The sequence below is a fragment of the Takifugu rubripes genome, chromosome 8, assembly GCF_901000725.2.
Source record: "Takifugu rubripes chromosome 8, fTakRub1.2, whole genome shotgun sequence".
NCBI classification, from domain to species: domain Eukaryota; kingdom Metazoa; phylum Chordata; class Actinopteri; order Tetraodontiformes; family Tetraodontidae; genus Takifugu; species Takifugu rubripes.
Window position 1 is genome coordinate 18,535,536 of NC_042292.1, and position 25,674 is coordinate 18,561,209.

Genomic DNA, 25,674 nt, shown 5'->3' on the forward strand with positions numbered 1-25,674 from the left:
CCTGTAGGTGAAGGCATCGCATGTCCCATTTTAGGGAAAAAAGTTAGCATTGCTAATGTCAGAAAGCATTCAAGCATTCGAGTTTCTTTCGTCGGTACAATCAATCATCGTCTGCATAGAATCATATACCTGTTCACGTGTAGCAACATGCTAATCCTGGGTAAGGATCATTCAACCCCCCAATAGGAGCTATAGATTTTAGCAGCTTTAGCTAGTGCGATCACAATTAGCATATCTCGATCATGGACCTGCTAGCTTGTGCATTAGCAAACTGATACTGAAGACATTTAACGAGGCTTCAGGAAGGAAACGACCTCTGAACCTTTTATATTATGGTCTGGAATAAGTTCCTCGGCAGCGGAAATGACCCGTCTTCACAGCCGTGCACGTCAAACCTGATCATTGCAGCGAACATATGGGGGGGGGGGTCGGGGCGGCAAAGTCGCACTTTCTCTACGCACTCCATGTCTTTGAGCGCATTAATGGTCAGCTGATCCTCGCCGCCAAAGCTGAGCACACAAGGAGTGAATGATGGAGATTACGCGTCGCGCGCGCCCGCCGACTGTTTCAACAACCGCCAAAGATAAGGTTGTTTGGTCGACGCCAAGGAGGAAACACAAAGTTGCCGCTTCGCGCTGAGCTTCAAGGGCAGGTGAGGTCGTTGGAAATGTTTTGCGGCGCGCTTCGGGTAACGTGGCGGCGCGACCGAACATTCACGGGAAAGCAAATATTGCCAGGAGGGTGTTAGCATTTCCACCTGAGCACGTGACAACACACTGGAAACACTGGTTTCCAGGGAGACACGAAAAAACATGTTCTTATCTACAGTGGGCTAAAAAGCTGAAAACCAGAGCACATTAGCATTATATGGCTAACCCTATAGCAGCATGAATAGCGCTGCCCTTTTGTGGTACAAGGAATCATATTAGCCTGGTTTGCTGGTGTTGCTGTAGCTGCTAAGTTAAAGCTAAACCGTTTCCAGAGTAATACTTAATGCCGTGCTTCAATGCTACATGCTATTTGAATGAGCGACCTCCACAATGGCGTAAACATGGCTAATGGCAGCTAATTCTAAGGTTGAAGATCAGAGCGATGTCGTCGCTCAGGCCTCAGATTTCGTTAATCCCCGCAGTTTTTGAATGATCATCTTCAGATTAAACCATCAGGCTGAACTTAATCATTTCAGGCAATTTTTTTCTAGCGCCGCGTAGCATTTAGTTGCTGACATTTGCGGCAACGTCGCGGCTCTAATCCAAATCAGCCGAACTCTTCCTCAATTTTAATCAAAGCGGAATCAAAGCAACCGCTGCCAGTCAAGAGGAAAAACAGTCGGAAACATTTACAGGCTCGTTGCGGCAACTTTAAAGGGCTCCGACGTCAAAGCAACAAAGGGTTAACTTTTTTAAATGAGCTTTTAAGAAAAAAAAAAAAGAAAAAAAAGGAGCAAAGCAGCCTGCTGAGGTCAAAGCAGCAACATGCAATCAGGGCGGCCTGTGTGAGGAGATTATGGCGGCAGCGCACAAAGAAACTGGTTTCCTCAGCTAAAGGACGGATTAAACGTTTTCAAACTGCAATTAAACGGGGGAAAAAAGGCCATAAAAGTTAGCAGCCGCGATGAAAGACCGTTCAAGTTCAGTCTGTGGGCACGTCTTGAAAGCCTCCTCCGAGTCCCGGTCCAGCTTCTCTCATTCGCATTTTGATTCGTTGCAGGTGACAAACTGACGGCGACGACAAAAGCTGCCGTTGTTCCTCCGGTTGTTGCTGACTTTTCCCCTTTTTTGCTCCGTTACATGAGAGAAACTGGTTCATAAACTGGGAAACAGCCTCAGGCTGGGATGGAATACAAGCGCTGTACGTTGCTGCCCCCTGGTGGCCACCGGTGGGACCGCAGCAACATTTAAGGAAAACTCAGCTTCCCTCCAGATTAAAAAGTATTATAATAAAAATATAGTTAGTTACACCACTGGATCAGACACCCAAGAACAGGACACGCGATGACGCAACAGTGTCAATCTGTCCTGTCGGGGCTTCTGTCGGAATCGGCCAACACGAGCTAGCAGCGATGGAGGGGGACCCGCCTCAATGTTTATGGACAAAGTCGGAAAAAACAAACCAAAATTCCCATTTTCAGGTTTTAAAACACTGCAGCAAACATGGAAGATGAGGAAAAAAACACACTGCGACTTTAATTTTCTGCAGGCGCTACCCAACATTAGCGTGCTAGCTTCTGTCAATCACCTGAACAGGATTCACAGCCAGTGCTCAGATCCGCCACCAGGGGGCAGCAGTTTGCATCACCTGACTGAACAAAGCCACAGGTAGCTTGAAGCAGCCGCTCGTGCTCTTGCGCGAGACGCCCGAAATCAGCGCTCGAGGTCAAAATCACTCACCTGTCGGCAGACTTCCGCTTTTGCTTCGCGCTTCAAGTCTTTCTTGTCTTTAATCTCTCCATATCCGTCCGTTTTTACGCTCCTTTCAGTTCCTTCGTTGGCTGGACGAGTCCTTGCGGTCAACAGACGATTCTCATCAGAAACACCTGCTTCGAACCGCACAGGTGATGCTGACGATGACGCATTCAGGATCTCCTCGTAAAATCACGACGGAAGGTCGAAAATCGACACTTATCATTTCCTTTAGAGGAAAAAAACATAATCGTAATTTTCTGTCGTGTATCGTAAGGAGTTAAGTTTTATTTAGTAATGACACTTTAAACGTGCGTCGTCTTACGTACTTTAACTGTTTGCGTATTTTTTTACGTTGGACACAAACGTACCATCTCTGGATGCAGCCGATTCAAACCGAATCTTTTGGCTCGAATCTGTTGAAGATCTCCCTAAAAATTGGTTTTAGTGAGGTTGAGAGCGATTTCCACGTTTCTTTGCATTTATGCGTTCAACTAACTTCTGAAAATAATTGTCTTCCTTTTAATTCCAACAAAATGTCTCATTTGTTCGCAACCGATGCGTGAAACGAACTTCTCCGAAGTGTAAATCTGACTTCAAATCTTTGATTCCAGTAAAAGACTGGCTCATAACGCCGCCTCGGATTGTCTTCTAATCCCCGCATGATCAGAATATTTCTATTCACACGATAATTCAACAAATTGAAGTCGTGTATCCGGGTGGTGAGTAGCTGCAGTTACCGACCCTGGACACCAGGTGGCAGCAAACACCCGCGCCGCAACAGCATTTGGACGGTCACAACCAAGAGGGGTTCAATAAAACTGTTTATTCAACTGTTAATCAATAAAAATAAAATTAAACATTACAAAAATTCTCTTAAATGAAAGTTTTGTATTTTTTTTTATACAAATGGCTCAAACGTCTCCATTTCATGACATAGAAAACTACAAAAGGCACTGTGCAGTCTGCTGAGGCCAGAATCCACTTCAGCTTGTATCAAACCATCTAAAATCAAAGCAGCCTAGCCTAGCTTAGCCTAGCCTAGCTTAGCTTTTTAAGAAACAAAACTTAAATATAGTTTTCTGCAGCCTTCCAACCGTGGAACGGCAGTGCGCAGCGGCAGCTCGTTGGAGCCGACCCGACTGGCGCTCGGACCGCCTCGCGGCGCCCTGCACTTCCCTTAAATTAAGATTCCTGCCAGGATTTTGCATAACCCAGTTCAGCAGCCAACCCTCAGGTGGGACTGCCAGACCCACAGAGATGTTCTGGGATGGAGAGAAGACCGGTTGGGCGTCCCGGACCTTCACGTGTACACAGATCCTTGGGATCCAGTTTAAAGTCCTGTTCAAACGGCGCCCAGGTTGTTGAATCACCTCCTAAAATGTACGTTAAAGCTAAGTCCAGAACAGAACAGAACCCCCCATAACACTGAAGTACTAGAGTCATCAACAATCATCTCTGGCCCGATCCAGAAGCATCTTCAACAGAACCCAACTTTTACGCCCCGCCCCCCCCCCCCGTACCCGCTGTCTATTGTGCAAATTCACGATTCGTTCACATTCAACGCGGCGACTCGCTCTTTAATCTCTTTGGCAACCGGTTCGATGGCCAACTGGGTCGGCTCGCCACCATCAAGGCCTCAAACGCGTCGCTGGATCCCAGTCCGGCCCCGAGCTCAGAGGAAGCCGTGCTCGTCCAGACCTTTGGGGGTGACCGGGTTCCACCGGGCCGTGGCCTTCACCGTCGGGTACCCTGTGGGACACAGCCTCCGGGTCAGCGCCACCTTTGCTAAAGGGAGCAACGTTAGCAGGAACAGCCGTACCTGGTTCTGGTCTGGTTCTGGGCTCCGTCAGCTGAAGGTCTGCGGGCAGCCTCCTCCCCTCCGCGTCACTCTCCCCCGACGACGTGTGTTCCTCCGCCCTCGTGAACTGGGCCGGCCTCCTGTGGTACTGGGCCCGGTACGTGTCCGTCATGCAGTTGTCCACAGAGAAGTAGGTGGTCGGAAGAACCACGTCTGCAAGGTCGGCGTTGGGGCTGGGCGCCCTCTCGTCGCTCTCGCTGGCCGACAGCTCGTTCCGGTCCTGGTCCGACGAGCCCGACTTGGAGCTGGCGTCCGACGAGAACCTGTGCTCGGGGGGGGTCTCGATCCAGCGGCGGAGGGTGTTGTGGGACAGCAGAGAGGAGTCGTTTCTGGGCTGGTGACGTGGGCCGGGCTGGGACGGTGACTCCAGGGGTGGGGGGCGCACGCCGGGCAAATCGGGATGAGCCAGTCCCAAGGTCTTGGGGGGCACCGGCGGGGGCGACAGAGGTTCAACGGTACTGGACTCCTCGTGCTCAGAGGACGGTCCGGCGAGGTCGTCCGAACTGTTCCACTCAGAGCTGCTGGTCTTTGCCAAGTAGGGGGGCACCGGGCTGACCGGGCTGACCGGGCTCCCGTCCACGTTCTCCTCCGGTCCGCTGTCCTGCTCCAGGATTCCAGGAGTGTATCTGAAGGCCTGGCGTCTGCAGAGCACAAACGGGGTCAGCATCGGGCGGCGCCGACACCCGCACCAAACTGTTGTTACCTTTGGATGGGCTGACCCAGCAGGAAGCTCCCATCCTGTAGATCTGGGAATTTTTCCGGTTCACCTGGAAGGCAGGAGGGTTTCATATGAGCTCGTCGCTAACAGACGGCTAAACAACACATCTGTCCTGCCCCCCCCCCGCCTCCAACAAAGACGTTATCTAACAGGGTTCAGACTGAGGTCTTGAGCCCGGTGCAGACAGGAAGTGTCGGAGCGTCTGATCCAGCCCGAGAACGCCGCCGCTCGAAGAGAATCTGGGTCCATTTCCAGGGTCTGTTAGAGCTGAGCTCGCAGGACAAATGAAACAGAATGAACTCTGGGAGATTTCGCAGCAGGAACGAATGAAAGCAAGGAAAAATCCATAAAGCGTCCGGAACGGAGCGCGACGCCGGCGAGTTATGGAGCAGATAACGCTGATTTCACCACTTAGACCGCAAACAACATGCTAGCAAACACGTCTGCCAAGAGAGCGTGGCGGGGGTGATTTAAGGTGGACCGGGGGGGGGGGGGGGGGGGGGGGGGGGGCAGAGCGAGCAGAGACGGAGGCCAAGGACCATCTGTGGTCCGTCAGCAGAAAAACCTCACGCAGCCTCTCTCCTCTCAAAGCATTAGCGCCTAAATCCTCGCCGCTGGCGTGCGCTTCCTCCAGGGTCGGGCCTCTCCAGACCCCCGCTGCAGCGACGTTCAGCCTCGGGGACGCAGCACCGGCCGTTTTAATTGGCCGGGAAACTCTCCTGTTCCACACCGGAACGGTGGGCAACGCCACCTGAGCGAGAGGAGGGGATTAGCCTGGCGGCTAAACACGCTAACCTGCGAGGCTGCAGAAGGGAAGCGCAAACCCGTGTCATCTTTTACGAGCACGCGTTCACTCCACTGAGGACAATATTTAGCTCAGCTGAAGGACATTTGGCATTTTTGTACACAGACGGAGGTTGAGCACGGCGCTCCTCTGAGGAATCGTCACTTCGGACCCGATGCCGAGACATAACAACCTTTTGAGAGCGCCGCTCTGACGACGTCTGCCTGGAACCATTACAGACCTGGCAGATTTATTCAGAACTGCACAGGAGGTCATCGCCGAGGAACCCGGGGGGGGGGGGGGCGACCTCCGACGCTGGCTGGGCTCCTGGCGGAAACGGCCCGCCCACATCTGCGTGCTTTCACAAGGGATTTTGGACTTTAATGGAGCGCTGGAATCTGCTGAGCCTTCCGAGACTCCGGCTAAACCCAGACTGGGGTCGGGCCAGGAAGTGACTTTGCAGCCGCTGGCTGCAGCGTGTCAACGCCAGAGGGGAGAGGAGAGCGCCAGCGCGTCCAGGACGTCAACACCATCGCTCAACACGGCGTCTGCCGGGTCAAACACATAACTGTCGTTGCTGCGTGCGGACACTAGGGGGCGTGCTCAGGCGTGAATGCGCAGGTACCTGTGTGAGAGGATTCCTGGGCTTTGTCCCGTCACGTGATCGTTTCTGATCGCTGCCGCACAACTTCAAGGCTTCAAAACAACCGCGGCGCCGCCAATCCGGCACTTTCTCCGCCTCGCCGCGGCGCTTCCCGCCCCCACGAGTCCTCCTCATCCGCCCCTCTTACTCAGGATTAACTCGGCGGGTTCCTGCAGGAATTAGTCCGCGGTTCTTTAAGATACTTGTTAATTTGGGAGCTGATTCGCCGTCACCGAGACATCAGAAAGCTGCTTAAAGAACAAAAAAAAAGCCCCCCCCAGCTCCCACATCCCTCTCTAATCTGCCCCCATCTCCTGTGTAAAATAATTTAGCCTCTTTTTATAGCCGAGCACTTTCTGTCGCACGCATTTCTATTGAGTGGCTCAAAATTAACTTTCCTCTGCACAAAAAAGGTCAAGGAGAGGGAGCGGAAGCGGCGCCGGCTTATTCCAGCATCCTTTCAATCGGGCCGCGGCCTCAGCGCCACCGACGGAACAATAAATCAGGCGGCTGTACTGTACAATCCTCCTACTCCGGGTCCCAGCCACGGACGCACGTCTCGCCGGCAGGGGCGGATTTCTTTCAAGCCAAGGCCGAGCTGCGACGGCGCTTTCATTTACGACCCGTTCACCTGAGAGCGTGGCGGCGCCGATGCCACCGGGCGTAAGCGGCGGGCAGATGTGAGACGTACCGGAGAAAAGCTGCAAAGCGTCAGTCTTCAGATCGTCGCTCCTCGGAGGGAGGTGGTCCCTGCGGAACAAAATCAGGCATCTTATTCCGCGTGCACCAGTTACCATGGATACCTGAGCGCCTCATCACTACCAGCACTTGAAGACGCTGCTGGGTCTGATCCGAAAAAGGCGGCTGCAGATTGGCTGTCTGCGTTTCTACGGTAATAACAGCGAGGTGTCAGCCTGTGCTCGGGCGGTTCTGTCTGCTGGACTATCAGACGTGGTTCTGGTGTGACCCGTCACTTCAGAACTACAGTTAGAAAATGCTGGACGGGCTGAGGGTTAACGGTTTGTGAGGCTTCACAGAGCGGGTTCCACTTTACCTGCCCAGGTGCTGCTCTGGGACGGGCCGGAGGTTCTCCACCACGGGCGAGTCCAGGTTGGCCGAGCCGTTGCTCAGCCTGTCGCTGCTCTCGTATCCAGACTCGGTCCTCTGGATCCTCCAGTTGTCGTTGCGAGCCTTCAGCGCCGCCGGGCCTTTGGGGCGGTCCTTGTCGCTGTAGCCGCCCCGGCTGTCCGAGTCCAGCGAGCTGCGGCTGCCGCCGGTCTCGTGCTTCTGCTCGTCCTCGTAGATGGTCATCAGGCTCTTGGGTTGGCGCTCCTCTCTGCCCCCCCACGTGAAATCTGCGTCTCTATGGCGGGTCGGTGACTCGCTACTGGGCCGCCTCTTTGGGCTGTGCTGCCTCCGTTCCTGATGCACCATTTGGCCGCCGCCGCCGCCGCTTAAGACGCTGTCCACGTTCAACACCTCCCGCATCGGCTTCCAGGGGCGGCTCGGCCGACTGCGGCTTCCCGGACGCTCTCTGGAATCCTGACTGCTGTCGGTGTCGTATCCATTGATGCCCCGGTCCGGCCTCCGGCTGCGGTGGCCTCCGCCGGAGGGCGCCGGGAACGCCTGGGCCCTCGGCTGCGAGCGGGCCGGGTCCTGCGAGGACCGACCCCCCAGGTGGGGCGTCCTCTCGCCTCGAGTGGGGCCTTTGCCCTGGCTGCTGTAGAGGCGGCTTTCCACGTGTTGTTTGAAGCCGTTTTCCGGAGGCGAGACGGAGCGCGAGTACGTCCTGTCCTGACCTGGATCTGATCACAGACAAGAACGTCGTGAGTCTGGATCAAAACAAGAGGAACGCACAGAGAGAACCGGGCTTCTTCCGACTGGAAGGTTCTTCCTGGCAGCGACGTCACGGCTGCAGCGACCAGGAGTCAAATTGATGCTGCATTTAAGTGTCAGTGGTTGGAAACGGGCCCAGCAGAGCTCCCCGCCCACATTCTGCTGAGCAAGCCAGCTAAATCACGCCGCACGCTTACGATGCCGACGTCTTTCATAAAGTTCCCGTTGTCGACAGGCCGTGGGGTCAGCGGTGCCGTTAAATTTACCCCCACCACCACGACAACATTGCGATTTGCCCGCTCGGGCTGATGCTAGCATGGCGCGTTAGCGCGCTGCAGCGCACAGCTCGAACGCAGAGCGCCGCAGAAAAATCGCCCCCCCACCGACGTGGGGCCGTAATCCCTCCTCTTACGTAACGGCTGCAGGAGTGGAAGTTGGACCGCTGTGACTCTCAGTACCTCTGTGGTGGCTCTCGGGCCGCCGGTGACCACTCCTCTCGGAATCCTTTCGAGGGACGGGCGTTCCTCGCATTTCTCCAGCCTTCTGGGCAACTTCTCTGGAAATGTCCCTGAGGCGGCTCTTTGGGTCGACGCTGGCGACTTTAACTGCAGAACAGAGACACATTAATCATAATAATAATTAATAATAGACCTCTGACTGTAAACTTGCAATTGTTACTGCTCTGAAATCACATGGATCGTCACATTCCCCCGAGTTCCTCACATCTGAACACCCCTGCTGACTCAACGGTGATCAAAGCTTTGTTTCTCTTTCTTTGATGCTCCGTTATCCCCTCAGCATGAATCCGTTTAATCGCGCCGCCGCGGCGGTGGCGGCTTTATTTTATTGACTTATTATTGCCCAGAGCTCAGAGACGAGCTCTGTGGCCCAAGTGACTTTCAGCCGCTTCGTCTTAAACATGGAAAAAACGCTGTTTCGAGTGTCATTTTGTCTTTGCCATCAGGCTCTTTGCTGATCTCTTCTCCTCTCACTGCACGTCAGCAGAAGCGCGTGCAGAGTCCCCCCCCCCCCCCCGTGACAGTAAATCCCCTGTCCGACTGGTGTGGCCAGCTTTGGTTCTGTTTAATTATCTCTCCTTCAGCCGGCTTTAGCACAATTATCGGCAGTCTCTCTGGAAACAAAGGCTTAATAATGTAACAGCATTTGGAGGCTGGAGACGAGGAGCCGGGGCAAAGGTCTGAGCGCTGCACCGATGGATCAAATCTCTGCTCTCTCCTACCTGGTCCTCGTCCTCCGCTGGTCTGGTTGCTCCCCCTGCTGAAGGTGGACAAAGTCTTCTGTTTAAAAGAGCCAGAACTCAACAGAGCGTTAATGTTCTCCCTCGTCAGTTCCATTTTCTTGGCCACTGGAACCGGAGACTCCAAAACTGACGCAGACGCAGAAAAAGAGGGCGGAAAATTGGTTACGGAGATGCTGGTGAAGAAAGCTTAAAGAGGGCTTTGTTTCCTGTTCCTGTAAGGATGATCCAGTTTGGTCGGGCGCCCTGTGAGCTCTGACGGGCAGCGAGCGGCTGTCACAGCTTGAACCTGGGGCACGGCCAGGAGGCAAAGCCAGAGGAGGATCTTTAAAGGGGATAAAACCTCCCCAACCAAACAAATCCAGGGATAAATAATCCAAACAGCGGCCATGTTCAACTGTCAGCAACCATGTTTTTCACTTCCGACCCACAAAGACAACACAAGAGCTGCAGTTTCACGCAGACGATAACGTCAATCTCCTAAAATATACAGTGGGACCTCTACTTACGAAATTAATTGGTTCTGGAAGTTGTTTCGTAACCTGAAAATTAGGTAAGTAGAGACGCGTTTTCCATGTAAATGCCCTAATCCGTTCCAAGCCCCCAAAAATTCGGACATAGTTTTTTTATAAATCATAAAAATGCATCAAAACATGTAACAAATACATGTTACAATTAGATTTCCGCACAATAAATGTAGGAATTCAGTGCAAGGCTTCTCCAGGAACAAAATTAACTTTATTACAGGCTAATCCTACATTAGCCGTCATTACTAGCAACGAACGTTAACACTTGTGGTAACACCGCCATCTAATGGACAAACATACGAACACACACAATAAATTAAAGTTAAACGAAGGCGACGCTGGGACACACACAAACCTGTACATATTGACGTCCCTCCTAGCCAATGGGATGACAGGAAGATGCTAGGCGATAGCCAATGGCAGAGCAGCTAATAGCATGTTTGCGTTCGCTAAACTCCGCGAGCTGCGAGTAGCAGCGGCAGCATATTTTTGACTTTCGTATCCTGAAATGTCTTTCGTAACGAGAGGAAATATTTTCCCATTGAGACGTTCCGTAACCTGAAAATTTCGCATGTAGAGACGTTCGTAAGTAGAGGTCCCACTATAACCCTAAGACTTCAGATGGTCAAAAAAGGGCGCCCTGGGCAACCGCTCCTGAATGAAAAGAGGAACGTGTACAGAGAATGCGATGGTTACCTTTCCCATCCCCGTTAACGGAGCCTTTGTAATGGGAGTGGCTGCTGTACTGGACTCTGGGGGCTTCGTCTACGGTGATGGCGCTGCCCTCCGGGTTGGCGTAGAACAGGAGGAGAGGCTGGAAGTGATCTTTGATGCATTTGCTGACCACGTCTTTCCACCTGGAGCCAATCTGCAAAAGACAGATGAGGGTCAGCAGGTTTTTTTTGGCAGCCCGAGTCCCTTCTGGGCCTCCTCTGCAGCACCGGTGTCTGTCGTGTTTGCTTAGCACAAAGGAGGAAACAGTTTACTGAACTGAACACAGTTTTGGGGAACAGGAAGTACCCCGGGTCGAGTGTCAGTTGTTGCTAGTTTCAGCATCGTTGGATCCTGGACCGGCAGAACTTTAGCCTCTTTAAATACAACCAAGAAAAAAAAACAGCTTGGTCCTCCAACTGTCCCTCTGCCGACACCCTTAGACGCAGCCTGATTTGAGCCTGTTTTCACTGGCCGGAGGCTTTATTTGTGTTATAATGCAACACACTCGAGGACAGGTCCCACGATCACATTAGCTAAGCTGCATGAGGCGCTCGTTTAGCCAGAAAGGCACCACGGAAGGCGAGCTGCAGGCTAACAGATGCTCGTGTGCCCCTTAATTAAGCAAATGACCATGTGGGAGGGAGAGAGAGGGAGGGAGGGGAGAGGCAGGTAGGCGGAGGAGAGGAAAAAGGGTTAGGAGACCAAAAAACAAGGAAAGTTGCAGACGTAAAGCTGCCGCCCTTTTCACATGAAGCTAGTGCCATCACAGAAAGCGGCGAGTCTTTATCGCTGCCGTTTGTTTTCCCTTAAGTCCGTGTGAACGAGCCACGGATGCCAACTGTGAGCAACGCTTTTGTCTTGATGTGCAGCCAAATGCGTTTCTGTCTGGACGCCATCACCCACAGTAAATAAAGCAGGGAGAAGCAGCGATCAGGCCACACAGCAGCACTCATTTAGTCAGGAACAGGCAAGTTTCAGTGGAACTCCTCACTTCAGGAGGAGGAGGAGGAGGAGGGAGGAGGAGGAGGAGGAGGAGGAGGAGGGCTGCACACGCAGCACAAGCTGCTGATGGACTGAAGCAGAGCCAGCCAGCCGCTGCGCCACAGTACCACAGAAAATTGTGAGACAAAGAGGGAGGCTCACGTGTGCACACCGTGAAAATAAATCCAATATTTGAGGGGCCGAGTGGAGAGGATGAAAGGAGAGGACTGCCAGGCTGGGTGCACAAACAAACCTGCGACCTGTTCATTTCCAGTTCACGTTGGATGCCAAAAGTGATCCATTTATTGCACGTTTATAAGCGATTAAAAGGAATCCCTGGATTTGTGCAGAGGTGGAGCCTTTTCAGACACAAATGCCTGATTCGAAACGACTTCCCTTGTTTTGGGCTGAATCAATCAAAAGCCATTTCTGCTCCCGTGCTCACCTCCTTCACCGTGGCGTCATCGAAGAAGACCCATTTGGAGGACTTGGTGTGGAAGGCGAAGGCACAGTAGTGGCGGCTGGAGTAGCAGATCATCCCCACGAGCTGCAGCTCTGCCTTTTTGGCGAGTTCATCCGTCACCCTGTAGAAGAGCTGAACATACACACCAGTTACTCGCCGATGTAAGAGCCGGTGGGGGGAGCTACTTTATCTGTTCGTGGATCAGGAACTGAGGAAAAGAACTGGCATTAGTCTTCCGCTACCGGCATAAACAAAGGCTGGGTCAAAGCAGAGCGGTCACAGTGGGATTTCAGAGCTCTGGTATTCCTGTCGAAGGCCAACAAACGTGTTTTCCCTGCACAGTTTGTTCTCCTTCTCCTCTCGCTCTCTCAAACTGCTTCAAAGCAAACGGCTGGCGTCGGAGGAGGCAATAAACCCACAAATGAATGGAGAGTGTTGTGGTACGCTGGCGGGACGAGGTTTCTGAAGTTTCTGCGAGGCAGCTGTCAAATGAGGGGCTCCAACACATCAATAAACAAGTTATGTAACGTATGGAGCATAAAAAGGACGACCTCGCCTGAACTCCCTGACTGATGGGGCTTTTTTTCCTCAGCTCTTCCAGAATGTGTGAATGTAAGGGCAGCGTCAGAAGCACACGTCTGTGATCCAGCTCACATGTTGCCTCAGTCCAGCACGCATGCACGGGCCAAGAGGGGGAGGGGCTCGTTGACAAGCTGACCCAGGCCAGCAGGGGCTTTTTGATCAGCGGCCCGGGCCAAGTGGGCATTGGGTGTTGGACTGCTTACGCAACGGCCGCGAATTACACAGGAACAAATCCCCACTTTACTTCACACATATGTTCTGCTGCACAAAAACAAACTGGACCAGGAACGCAGGAGAAATAAACAGCAGCTGTGGGGAGGGAACCTTCCGAGGAAGAGACTGAAAGTGATGTCTGAGGAGGTTATCACAGCGACCTAAAACCAGTGGGCGGCTTGCCTTCGAAGTCCTCTCCAGCCGGGGGGAGAACAAGCGGGACATGTGCAAAAGGTCGACTCACCGCGGAGAGGGTGAGATGAGGCCCCAGCGAGCGGATCACGTCCTCCGTGAGGTCCGACTGGTCGGAGTCCCACACGAAGCCGATTGTAACGATCTCAGGGGAGTTCATGAGGACGCGTCGGATCCCGATCTTCTGCCCACATTTGCTCTAAGAGAGAGGAAAAGACCTAAAAAACACCCTCGAACTGCACCGAGAGGAACGGTGGGCGAGAGAGTCGGACTTACCGGACAGTTCCGAAGGTCCCCGATGGTGCTTGCCGCTTGTAAGAGTTCCCCAAACGACTCGCGCTTACGCTGAAGCATCTGTTGACTGCATGGAAACAGACAAAGGGCCGTAAGCTGCAGAGAACCAGTCGGTAAGAGGGACACGTTGGACGTGAAAGGAAGCTGTGGCCCGTCAGCTCGCAGGGGCCTTACCAGAGCGCGGTGGTGGAGATGTAGTGCACCAGCTCGGTGAACGGCAGCGGGTCGGAGGAGGCGCCGCAGCTGCGGCACACAGACTGCAGAGAGAAACCAGGCAGGTGAGAGGAGCCAATTTAGCAGGTTGCTCTGCTGTCGAGGAACAATTATCAAGTCAGCGTGAAGGGAATGGTCATCTAGAGGTCAAATACATCAAGCATCAAAGTCACTCAACTCAATATTAGCGCCCCCCTGCAGAATAATGCAGAAGATTCAAAAGGCAAACCTTGTTTTGCATCCTTTAAGCTCCACCACTCAAATGATTGACAGTATCGGAGATGCTCTCTGACTTATATGAAGTCGTCAACCCCCCCCCCCCGACAGGAGCAGCTCTCATCGCAGGCCCCGACGCCCGGCGCACGATTGGGCGCCCTACAGTTGACGTGGAACAAAATAAACTGACTGCGCACCCGAGGGATTTGGGCAAAACGCGCATTATCGGTCTGAATCAGAGGATGGTCGTCGCAGCCTCGGGGAAGGGTGGCGCATGCGCGTGCGCGTGTGTGAGACAGAGATGGAGTTTATGTGTACACCATCTGTGATTTATCCTGTGCTGCTGCTGCACTGTGGAATGCGACCAGAAACACCCTCCGTGCTCCGCTGGGGCGACCCGCTATCAAAACATGAGGGATTGGATATCTACCGCCCCCGACAGTGATCCATGAACCTCCGCTCTTAATCCCAACGCTGGCCAGGGTGGCCACACTTGACTTCAGAGGCCGTGCAAACGAACGCAGCAAACAGGAAGTGACACGGTCCCTGAAAAAGGTGGAACCAGGTGTCTCAGATCCCCCACTGACCTGCTCGTAGATCGACATGGCGAACTTCTGATGCGTGATGCAAGAATGTGACGTGCAGGCGTCCGTCTCCTCCGGCACGATGTGCAGGTGGATCCTCTCCAGGATGTTCTCCTGCCAGACAGGAAGACAAAACTCCGGGTTAATCGTTTGAAGATGCATCCGGAATCAGGCGAGCGTCTTCCAGAGCGAACCAGCTGCTCGGGCCGGACGAGCGACACTCGCAGTTCGGAGAGCGAGCCTCTGGTTCGGACCTCGCCCATTTCCAAGGAGCGCTCGCGAGTTTATGAAATATTTAAAAAGGCCGCAAGGTAGCAGAGCGATGGTCAGACGCACGACCGGGCTGAACATTAAGCCCGACACAGACAAACTTCTGGGGTAAGTTTTAAACGGCTGCCAATGAGTTACAGACAGGACGCTCACAGGCAAAGGTCGGCGTGGGATTAAGACTGAAGATAACAACCGGATCACATGACCTCCACACTTGAATGCCAAAGAAAACAAATGCAACACAATGACCGTAATCTGGATCACGCTGAACCCGTGTGTACAAACAATGAAGGAGGCTTGAAATCTACTTAAAAATAAGTCAAATGATGCAACGCGACACACGGGGACACAAACAGCCGCGCGGCTTATGTAACCTGGCGTATTTAGCGCAGCGTAGCAGGGACAGAAGCTCTTTGGGTGACCTCGCCGAACAGTTTGTTGCAGCGAACAACCCCAAACAACCCCCCCCCCCCCCCCTCCCCTCCGTGCGCTGCGGGAACTCACAAAGCATTCGGCGGCATCGTCCATGAAGCCCAGCTGGAAGCGATGCTCGTCTTTAAAGGTCTCCGCCAAGGCGTGACGCAGGTTGTCGGAGGGCAGGGCGCGCTCCCCACTGTGCTGGAACTGGGAAAAAATACCCTGAAGGGAGGAGAGGAAGGTCCAGGCTTGGAAGTCTCGTGTGTGAACGCAGAGAAATGGGAACCTGGTGCATTTAAACAAACCTTTAACGCACAAAAGATGCAGGAGTCTCCCAGGCAAAAGTGTCCCGGCAGCTTCCTCAGGCTGCGTCTGAAGATGTCCAGATGCCAGAGGACCTAAACACAGGCAGACAGACGGGTCACGCCGGGGAAACGGACCTCTCGTGACCTTGGGGAAGCGGGCGAGAGAGGCGAAAGAACCGCCGGAGGTGATTTTGGTCTTCAACCAGCTCGTCGCCCGTCTCCCGCTCTGAGTCACAGCCACCGAGGGTGACCTCGCCGCCAGGCACCCCCCCCCCCCCCCCCCCAAAAGTGTGCCGCGAAGCTACAGAGGATTCAGAGGACAGAGCTTCTTAATCAACATGGCGCAGCAATAAAAAAAGAACACCGGCAGAATAAGAGAATCCTTATTTGCACCAGAATCTTTGCCCCGAGCTGGCTTGTTTTTTTGGCAGTTCTGGTGAAATTTCCCCCGACCCAAACGCCACGGTGACGTGCGCGGCTGTCCCATGACGATGACCCTGCCGTCTTCATTTCAAACAACCATGTGTTTTCTCACCGGACCGGCACAATCGGCACTCTTGTAACTGAGGCGGCTGTCTGAAACATTAGCCCGTCTCCTGCGGCCCTGCTCCTTCTCTGCAGTTATCTGGTTTATTTTGCTGGTTCGTGCTTCCTTCCAGCTGTTGATGGAAAAACCCGGCGTTGCCCAGCGATCAGCTTTATCAACACCATTAGATACAAAACAACCACCTTTCCTCACTGTTAGCTTTGGCCTTCTCCAGCGTAGCAAACGTGCGTGCGCGGATCAAACCTACCTGCACGGCGCTGTTGAGGAAGCAGCTGTTCTGGCCCGGCTCGTTCAGCAGTCCTTTGGTGGGGGCCAGGGACAGCATGCTCCCCGGCTGGTAGGATTTCCCCAGATTGCCCCTGGGCCTCCTGAAGAACTTGACCCATGCCATTGGATAAAGGGGTCCGCCTGTAGAGGGGCGGGACAGCGACGGGGCAGGGTGGGGTGCTGGGGGGGCGCTCCCCAGGCCCCCGCAGGAGTGACTCTCCGACAGTCCGGGGCTAAGTTATTCCCTGAGCTGCAGCAGCTGCCCTGCTACACATGGGCCTCCGGTCTGTCCCGGCAGCTCATGCTGAACGTCCGGACGTTAAACGAGCTAAAAAGTTCTTTGGAAAACAAACAAAAAAACGGGAAGAAAAATTACAATCCGAGTCTTTGGTCCGGGAATCCTCTGATGACCGGCAGGCCGATCCGGAGCCCTCTGAGTTCACAACAACGTCCTTCGTTGATCATCATTTTCGCTTCCAGCTTGGCGCCGGCTTCATTCGGGGCTTCCGGGCGTCCTGCTGCACATCATTCCGAGTGGTCCCGTTTTTCTCCTCTTTCTGGAAAGACAGATGATTATTGAATGAGGACTTGGGTTTTCTCTCCTGCGACACCAATTACCTCCACCAAAAACAAATTCATGCTAATATCTAACAGAGTGCGCGGCATAAAACCACGGTTACGTCACAGACGCAGCAGCACAGACGCAGCAGCACCGTCCCTCTGCTCACGGAGGGACAACAGACGGTTCTACGTTAGCAATCACAACCTGCAGGTGTGTCACACTGGTCCCCGTTAAAGTCCTGTGGGCCAAGTTCACCTCGGAAACGTTTAAAAAAAGAAACGAAGGCATCGGGCTCCGTTTGTTCGGCTTTGTTCAGGCCCGGAGAGTTAAAATCATGCAAAGATTGTTGTTTTTGTGCGGCGTGTTTGCTAGCATGTGGAACAATGACATCGTTTCTGAGGCCCGACCTGACCTATTCAGCGACGGGCGTGGCAAAGCGACGGCAGACACCGTTCAAACTTTCGGCCCGCTGTAATAAAGACGCACAAAAAGACAAAACTCTGTCCAACACGCCATTTAAAGGCTACAGTTGTCCAACCTCGCGTAGCATTAGCAACAAAACAAGACAGAGAGGAAGAGAAGAACCAGCCAGGAAGACTCCCCGAAGCGATTCATCCAGTTTTCGTCTCCGACACCCGAAATATCGACCAGGAATAAACCTCAGATCACCCCCCCACCGAGGACAAGGACAGAAAAGAATCCTGCCCTACTTTGCACAAACGTGAATCTTCCTGCTCCCGACAAATTCCAGAACACGGGGGAAAAAAAAAAAAAAAAAAGAGTTTCAGCCGAAACCGGTCGGACGAAATTTCCGCCGTGGCGCTTGCGGAATCCTCACGGGCGACAGGTTCCGCAGCAGGTCGCCGGCACGGCCAGAAGTTCACAATCCACAAATCACACTCACGTCTCTGCCGCGCTACTATGCAACCGGACTCCATAGCAACGGCATTCCAAAGCAATCACTTAAGCTCACCGTTGCTTAAGAGCTTCTGTTTTTGGGATTAGTTTCAGGGCTGGAACGCCGAGCGGGACGCTGCGTCCGTGGTAAACAGCCCGTCTTTCGTGGGGACGACACCCGATACGCCTGATGTCATCTCCAGCAACCTCCAGGTCAACTCCTCACACGACTCTATCGCACGTCAGCCAGCGTCCCAAAGTTGCGACAACCAGCATTCCTTATCCTGAACGTCTAATTTCATTACAGAGGTCCGGCTAATCGAAGCGCCGGAGTCTCGGTCTCTAATTTGCCCATATCAGTCAGATCAAACTTGGCACCTCCTGAGAACAAGCTGGCAGAGAAAGAAATCCCAATATTTGTCCTCTCCTCACCCCAGAAGAGTTCAGACTGGGGCAGAATTTACCCCCTTCATTCATGATTTCATTAATGAAAGGTCGTTAAAAGCAGCGACTTCCTGATTGGGTGCATGTGGGCGTGGCCATTGTGAAGACTTTCCCACCCACACCTCCAGTGGGGGGGGTGGGACTCCTGCCCAAAGCGAAGCTAAAGTCAAGTATGGGCGTAAGATGAGGTGGATTCTGATAAAAGACTGTGAGGTAGCAGCTAACATCAGTATTTCGTCACGCGTGGCTCGTCCCCGTGGCCTTTAAGCCAACGCTGCTCGCCGTGTACGGCCAGGTGAGGTCGCCGTTTCACACACCTGCCGCTTTTGTTGCGTTGGGACCTCACAGCTCAGGTCGAAAAGCCGAATCACGCACGTAGCTGAGATGGAACAAAAGCAGCACGAGTCCGGGCGGAACCAGCGATTCTGGTGGGGAAACTGGGTCACACAGCAGGAAGTGATACTGGGTAAAAAGTCGCAACAGTAAAAACACAAGCAGAACATGAGAAATGAGCCGAGAGCCTGAAGGACAACAGGCTGCACCGGAGCATGAAGAAGCGCATTAAATTGGTTAAATATCTTAAATAGTAATAATAGATCCATTCTTATCGCATTAGCTTCCTTCGGCCGCTGGAGTTGTTCGCAAACGCAGATATTATGTCAGCATAAGTGAAGTCGACGGATGTGGTCGGTGCGTTAAAGCCGATGTCGATTAAATTTACAACTTAATCGCTTTACAGCCCGACAATGTCCGGGTCGGAGATTTGTTTCCCCGTAAACGTTTGTGGTCACAGGGGGAACGCTACGGCTAGCATCCTGGAGCAATGGGCCGGAGGAGGTGTCGCGGCCCGGCTTCATCCTCCTCGTTCTGACTCCTCGACTGCATCGTCGTCGTTGGGGAAGCTCACGACAAACTCATTGAACAATACTTCCAATAAGCGAAGGTGTTGGATCGGCTTCAGGGACGGGTGACGTCATCGAACCGCCCCCCCCGACCCACAATATCTCTGCAGACTGAAACATTCAAACCCAACAACATGCAATTACACCCTGGATCGGAGTTTAGCTCCGGCATTTTATGACGCCGGGAAAGATGTTTATGAACTACTTGCAAAGCCCTAATTAGGAAGCAGTTGAAATTATATGGACAGCTCAAATTGTCCCAGTTTCAGCCAGAACAAAAGTCCAGAGCGAGGTCACGGACTGGATTACGGCTCAAAGTGGGCGTGTGCCACAAAGCCGCCGCTGGTTCTGAGGCACACGCACGTTTTCCACGTCGGTTCTCTTGTGACACAGGCGGTGATGCAAACGTGTCGGCCGTCTGACTCACAGGCAGGAACGAAGTCACCTTTCTTATTTCACCACTTCGCACTTGATTTTACTTCAACAGTCACGAGGAATTCTCCGTGTCAACACCCCACAGTTCCTCCGCCCGCAAGCAGGAGAAGTAATAAAACGCCGGCCGGCCCGCTGGAACTCTCATTTAACTCTGGGGCCCGGCTGGAAAATTCCCTCTGGGCCGCAGACGCGGCTGGGGCAACAATGAAGCAGCCGTTTCCTGCGAGGAGCTTCCTGCACGAAACACGCCTGCGACGTCCGCGTTCGGCCCCGTGAAAGCGAGCGGGTCACCCAAACCCCACGGAACGGAAGAGGGAGAACAAAAGCAGCATGTTTCAGGAGAGCCCAGCCGCACGGACCCAAACCAGCACATCCTCCACGCCTCCGCAGAGACCAGCGGCAACTCTGTCAACCGCAGATTTAAAAAAATAAATAAAAAAGACACAAAAGAGCAATTATTTCAAACCTGGACACAAAACAAAGAACCGGTTCCTCCACATGCCTGCACAGCTACGTGCACCAACATCTAGGTCTCCGTGTTCCACGCAGCCATTAACCCGACGGGTGACTGATGAGCTCACTGCTTCATCACCGTGACGGCGCTCAGGGGACCCCGGCCTGCTCCTGGGGGGGTGGGGAAGGGGGGGTCTGATCAGACGGGAAGGGGCTCTGATAACTGCTGCGTCTTTGGGCCCAATATAAAAGCCTGAGCAGAAAAGACAAATCTCACACACTTGGCAGCCGATGGTTCCAGGTGACGCAACGGCATTAAAAAAATAACACTTAAACTCATATTTGTAAGGCATTAAATCAGCTTTTAAAGTGAGAGAGGACGCGTTTAACCCCAGCAAGACAGAAATAACCAGATTACTTCAAACCCATTTTTTTGCACCATTACAATATTGAGGGGGGGGGGGACACTGAATGTGACTCTTAGCAATTATAAAACCCAGCTTTTTCACATAAAGCTAATTCCAAAACTGGTCTCTTTCTTTTGCTACATTTTAAGAAACTCAAGGCTACAGAAATGAAAATCATGTTGGTCCTTTTTAAGCACTAAGAGGACAAAAGGGGACTCATTTTTTTTTGCTAATTACATGGAATCGCAACAAGATAAACACGAAGGTTAACGTAAAATCTTAAAAGTGCCTTTTACAGCCTGGGAATACTTATTTCCACACTGTTGTGACGCAAACTGGAATCTTGAATATTCAAGCTACGAATATTTAGGCTAAACTGGATGTTAGCCGAGTTAGCCCTTCAAAACTGCTTCTGGTTCAGGAGAATGCGCCAAAAACATCATAGCACGTGTTTTCATACCATTAAAAGCGACAGAAACGGCGTTTGGAGGCTTTAAAAGAGTCGGTTTGACAGGTGAATGATGAGCTAGCCACAGCTCGGCCTAGCTGCGCTTACCTGAGCCCCAGGTGAAGCCACTTCCGCCCTCACGTCCCGCTGCATTAAAATACATAAAGTTGGAGCAACGACAGCCGCAGAAAGACGGACTCACCCGAGAGATAAAGTAATCCTTTAAAGGCGTTTCTGCCTCCGGGGGTTGAAGTATTTTAGGTTTCGCCACTTGGAGACGAAGTTAAAGGCAGATGAGCCGCGAAAAGTGTTGCGTTCACGCCGCGGAAACTTCACTCCTCCTCACTTCTCCGGGGCTTATTTCCCCCTGGAAAAGCCACCGCAGCCGACGCACAGTCCCCCCGCGTCCTCTTGCGGTATATTCCTGCGTCCAAGGGCGGTTGCGGATGCGTTGCGGGGCTTCGGACTCACGCTGGCGGGCTGGGAACGCGGAGCTGCGCTCGCCTCGCTGGATTTCGGCACCTGAAATACTGGATTAGGGATGTTTTCAGAGCCGAGATGTCAAACCCCGCCTCCTCAACTGTGTATTTACTGCAGTCTACCACGCTACTGTACACACGCACGCACGCACGCACGCACGGTGGAACATGAGTGAAACGCCAACTGCGCCGGCAGACGCGTTAGTGTTGCTTCACGGTGCAAAGGTTGCGGTTTGCAGCCGCTGCAGCCTGCGACACATGCAGGCGTGCAGATGTTGGTTGGGGAGCAACTTCTGGCGCCTTTGCGCCTCCTTTCTGCTGCGGACGCGCACGCAACGCGCTTGCACGGCCGCAGATTGACGGACGGTCGAGAATGCGCTCATTAGCGTCGGTATGGAAGCCCGTTTGGGCCAGTTTCACGAGACGTGAACTCACTCGACCGTTTGATGCGTTATTAACTGCGTTATACTGCAATATTTATATTCTCTCCGTGTTTTTATTTTCATAAATTTTGACCCTTATGTGCCAAAATAAAAGTTGTGCCCTTCCCCCCCCCCCTCAACTTTATCAGTATTTCGAGATATCTCAAAGTTTCGACCCACTTTAGACTTTTAATATTTTGAGTCCTTACCTTAAAAAGTTGGCCTGGTCATGTTTTAACGTGTTGAGATCAAACCTCATCTTCATAAAGTATGACCTTTACCTTAATATTCTTTCTTTGTAGCTGAATCACGTTGAAAACGGATGAAAAACATTTTATATTTTGATCAACCAGAATGTGAGAAACGAGCTTAGCGAGGGAAAAGTGACAGATCTGTCTATTCCTGTTCTATAAAGCTGGCAAAGACGTACAATTAAAGTAAGAGACCGCTGATTGCAATTAGTCCTTAGAAGCTCACACAACCTTTATATCGGGATTTTAAATAAAGGAGATTCATTAAATAAGTAGTCTGGATCGCCTCCAACAGAGGGTTCGTGATATATGATATGTGATCATTCTGAGTTCTAAACTATATTTAGCCTCCTGTCAACATGTCTGAGGCAAGTAGGAAAAATTAACACACTTAATCTCGGCTGGAAATAAGAATAATAACCTCAGTTGATGTCAATTCTGTTTAATTTAACGATACATTCCGACAGAATCCCAAACAAATGCCAGAACGAGCTAACGTTGTCCGTCACGGTGAGTCACAACTTCTGGTTCTTGTTCACATGGAATTGACAGTATTTAATTCGGAAGGCCTCTTTTTTTTACCCTCGCTGCAACATCAAAGCAATTTTATACGAAACTCGGAATCCATCGTGAGCTCCAGGAAGCCGTGCACATTGATCGGGGAGAGGTCACAATATATCAACGCGCTCCAGGCCTTCCCCAGGAAGTAGTTGAAAGGGTCCGGCGAGGAGACAAAGCGGTTCCCCTCTCGCCCGTTTCCTCCAGGGACGTTTAATGCTTCCTCTTGAAATGTAACAAAGTTAGAGAGCGCAGTAATAATCCACATGAGTGATGTGATCAGGGGATCCGAAACTCTCGCCACAGAAGGAATGAAGGAACCACGAGGAAATCTGGTTCTGGCGTGTTGCAGTTTTTCACCAGAAAATGCAAAAGTTACGCTAATTTTGTTATCAGAGCCAACTCCAGCGCGCTCCCTTTGAAGTGCTGCCACTGAATATCTGCTATATTCTTGTGATAAATTATAGATCAGATGTTCAGAAAGATCGGGTTCTTTTTACAAAGCTCCCCCAACCTGAACTTTTGGATCCCTGGGCCCAGGCCGTCCGGCGACTTCCGCCGAGTCAGCAGTGCCGCCTCGATCGGAGCCAGAAGTCTAAAAGTGGCTGTCATCGATCTGGCACATCCTCACGCGCCTCCGCTCAGCCCCGAGGAACATCTGGAGCCAAAATCTCCATGTTCTCCACGCACTTTTAACAGGAACATCTCCATGTTCCTCCTGGAGGGAACGCCAGATCTTTTTAGATTGGCCTTTTAGCTAATAGGATATTTTCTGTCTCACAAATACGGTCTCGGGGCACAAGATAAGTTGAATTTGCTTCTGCACTCAAACCCAGGAATGTGGCTAAATGGGAGGGAACAGCTGGTACAGCTGTGGAGTAACCGGAGCTCACCGCTGTTGTGTTTTCAAGAGCAAGGGAGGCCAAGCAAAAAGTTCCCTCAGAGAGGAAATGCTGAGCAAAACAAAAGCCAACGTGATCGTGTTTTGTGTGAACCCTGTCTGCCGTGTTGCTATCGAGTTACTACTAACGAGCACCCTCGCGGGTGAGTGTCCAGATGTTGCGTAAGGGATTAGCTACGCTCCAGCGCACAATGGTGGGCCACGGGAGGCTACGCCTTTGAAGCAACTAGTGCTATATTTAACCTGGGATTTAAATCCCGCAACGAGTGCATTTGTCATGAAAAAACCCTCTCAAGGTTTCATTAGGCCTTCTAGCATTAGCGCTAACACACACAGGACAGAAAGGCCCTTCTGGGTGTCTCTTATTCCCAATTCCATGCGTAGGAACTTGGAACTCGTCTTTCTTCCTCCAACTGTTTGTTTTGCGCAGGATAAGTGATGACATATGCGTCATTTTTTTGGGCCAGTGCCCTCGCTTCATTAACTCTGGAGTGCAGCCAAATGGGTGGCACATATATCTCGGTGCTGTGTTTGCCGTATCCGTGGCGACTGCGGAGCAGAGCAGAGGCATGCTATCGCTCCTAGAGGTCTGCCAGGGAAAGCACGGTCCTTCAAATGCTGCAATCGCGAAACTAACAAAAGGTCTTTTTTACGTGGTCACCTGCAGGTGCAACCCTCGGACGTCCTGAGAACATGAGAACGTATCCCTGGAGAGGAAGTCAGAGGCTGCAACACAGTGAGAGAACAAAGCTCTAATTGATCTCCTGGGCTTTGCTTTTGAAGGTAAACAGGTGGGAGTCAACAGCGCTCGTTATCCAGGCAGGCTAATTACGGTTAGCCGTGTGCTTCCTTCGATAGCACCCTCACTGCCGAGGTGTGGTTAACCTCTCGATGGAAGCCAGCCCACTGTTCTTTTCATTTGATTATATTATTTACAGCAAAGCATCAAAGTCTCCAGGAGACTCTTTGATGGTTTTCATACACCAGGCTAACGCTGTGAAAGACTTGAACCCATCATTTCATCTCAGTTCACCGCTGGAATGTGCCCGTCAGCCCCCCACTTCCCCCTTTGCCTCACCTCATCAGCAACCTGACACCACCCCAGTGACCCCTGGGAAGCTTTAGTTTTTACTCATATTTTTAGATATCCCATCAGGCTTAGAGCTTCTGTGAGAGTGGCCAGCTGCTACGCACGTCCGTCAGGGCCCATATGTCATGAGATACTCAGCCAGTAAACCGATCGAGTTTTCAAATAGTCAAATGTACCATTTCTGCCAGATCATTTCTGAAATGTCTTAAAGTCAGGAAGGATTCTGTGAGTGAGCGAAGACGAAGAAAAGCTCAGCTGCAGGTCCTCTCAGGTGTTGGCGTCAGCAGCGGACTCAGTGTTGCAATGCTGTGTGGGCAAACGAAAATCAGGGTGGGGTGTGTGTGTGTGTGTGTGTGGGGGGGGGGGCAGCTTCGGAACACGACAGCGAATGCAGAGGCAGCAGAGTCCAACGTGAACTGCTGATGGAGACGCTGAAGGCCAGCTGCCCGGTCATGCAGGTGAAAAACGGACTTTCAGAAGAACCCGACCCCTCAGTTTTTACGGATTACAGAACCTGAGCCGCCCTGTTAGGTAACAAGTGGAACTTCTAGTTTTAGATCTGAATCAGCGCTTTGGCTCTGCCACTGTCCTGCAGGTGAGGCTCCGCCTCCACGCCCTCACCTGTCGACTCTTATAGAGGACAGTGTGTCGAACACAGTTAGTCTGGAATCCTTCCAAAGGTTTATGTAACACATGTAAAAATGTAACCAAGAATTCCTCTTTAAAGGCTTAAAATGTATTAAAATATGCATCTAAAGAGCAAGAGTGCTAAAACAAGTTTTTTTTCGGGAACTTGAGGGCATCACTCACCACCAATCATGCAAATTTCCTGTGATGGCGGATAAGTCAAGTCCCAGCTTTATGCTTTTTCAACATCCTCTTCCTTCAGTCCTTCAGAACCTGCGACGAATCGCGATTAATTTCAGACTGACGCAAAAAACGTCAAAAACGACGCAAGCTAGCACACCTTTGGCAACAGGAGGGGAATTATTGCCTTCTTTTTCCAAGTTGCCTCTTAACTGCAACAGTTTGAGAGGGAATAAAGCAACAACCTACTTGTTGTTTGCTACTCGGACCACCATTTTGTCCAGGGCAAAGAGTTGACCTCGTAGCCAATAATCCAGTGTCCCGGACCATC

At 52.0% G+C, this 25,674-nt stretch overlaps 1 protein-coding gene across 4 annotated transcripts; it reads right to left on the reverse strand.

The window, feature by feature from the left end:
* Positions 1 to 3,208: 3,208 nt before the first annotated feature.
* On the reverse strand, positions 3,209 to 21,563 carry LOC101066199 (inactive ubiquitin carboxyl-terminal hydrolase 53). 4 transcript variants are annotated; one of them, XM_029840279.1, is made up of 17 exons: positions 21,038 to 21,561; positions 16,268 to 16,844; positions 15,474 to 15,566; positions 15,256 to 15,390; positions 14,485 to 14,595; positions 13,643 to 13,725; positions 13,451 to 13,535; positions 13,227 to 13,373; positions 12,170 to 12,319; positions 10,726 to 10,897; positions 9,485 to 9,631; positions 8,703 to 8,849; positions 7,463 to 8,213; positions 7,100 to 7,158; positions 4,967 to 5,030; positions 4,225 to 4,904; positions 3,209 to 4,154 (listed from the first exon to the last, which is right to left on the reverse strand). In XM_029840279.1, exons 2-17 carry the CDS (start codon positions 16,409 to 16,411, stop codon positions 4,078 to 4,080), a joined length of 3,045 nt encoding a protein of 1,014 aa, XP_029696139.1. In that variant the 5' UTR covers positions 16,412 to 16,844; positions 21,038 to 21,561; the 3' UTR covers positions 3,209 to 4,077. The 4 variants fall into 4 exon arrangements, with proteins under 4 accessions (XP_029696139.1, XP_029696140.1, XP_029696141.1 ...); XM_029840280.1 differs by having other exon boundaries at positions 20,944 to 21,561; XM_029840281.1 differs by lacking the exon at positions 21,038 to 21,561 and adding an exon at positions 17,054 to 18,204.
* Positions 21,564 to 25,674: the final 4,111 nt, after the last annotated feature.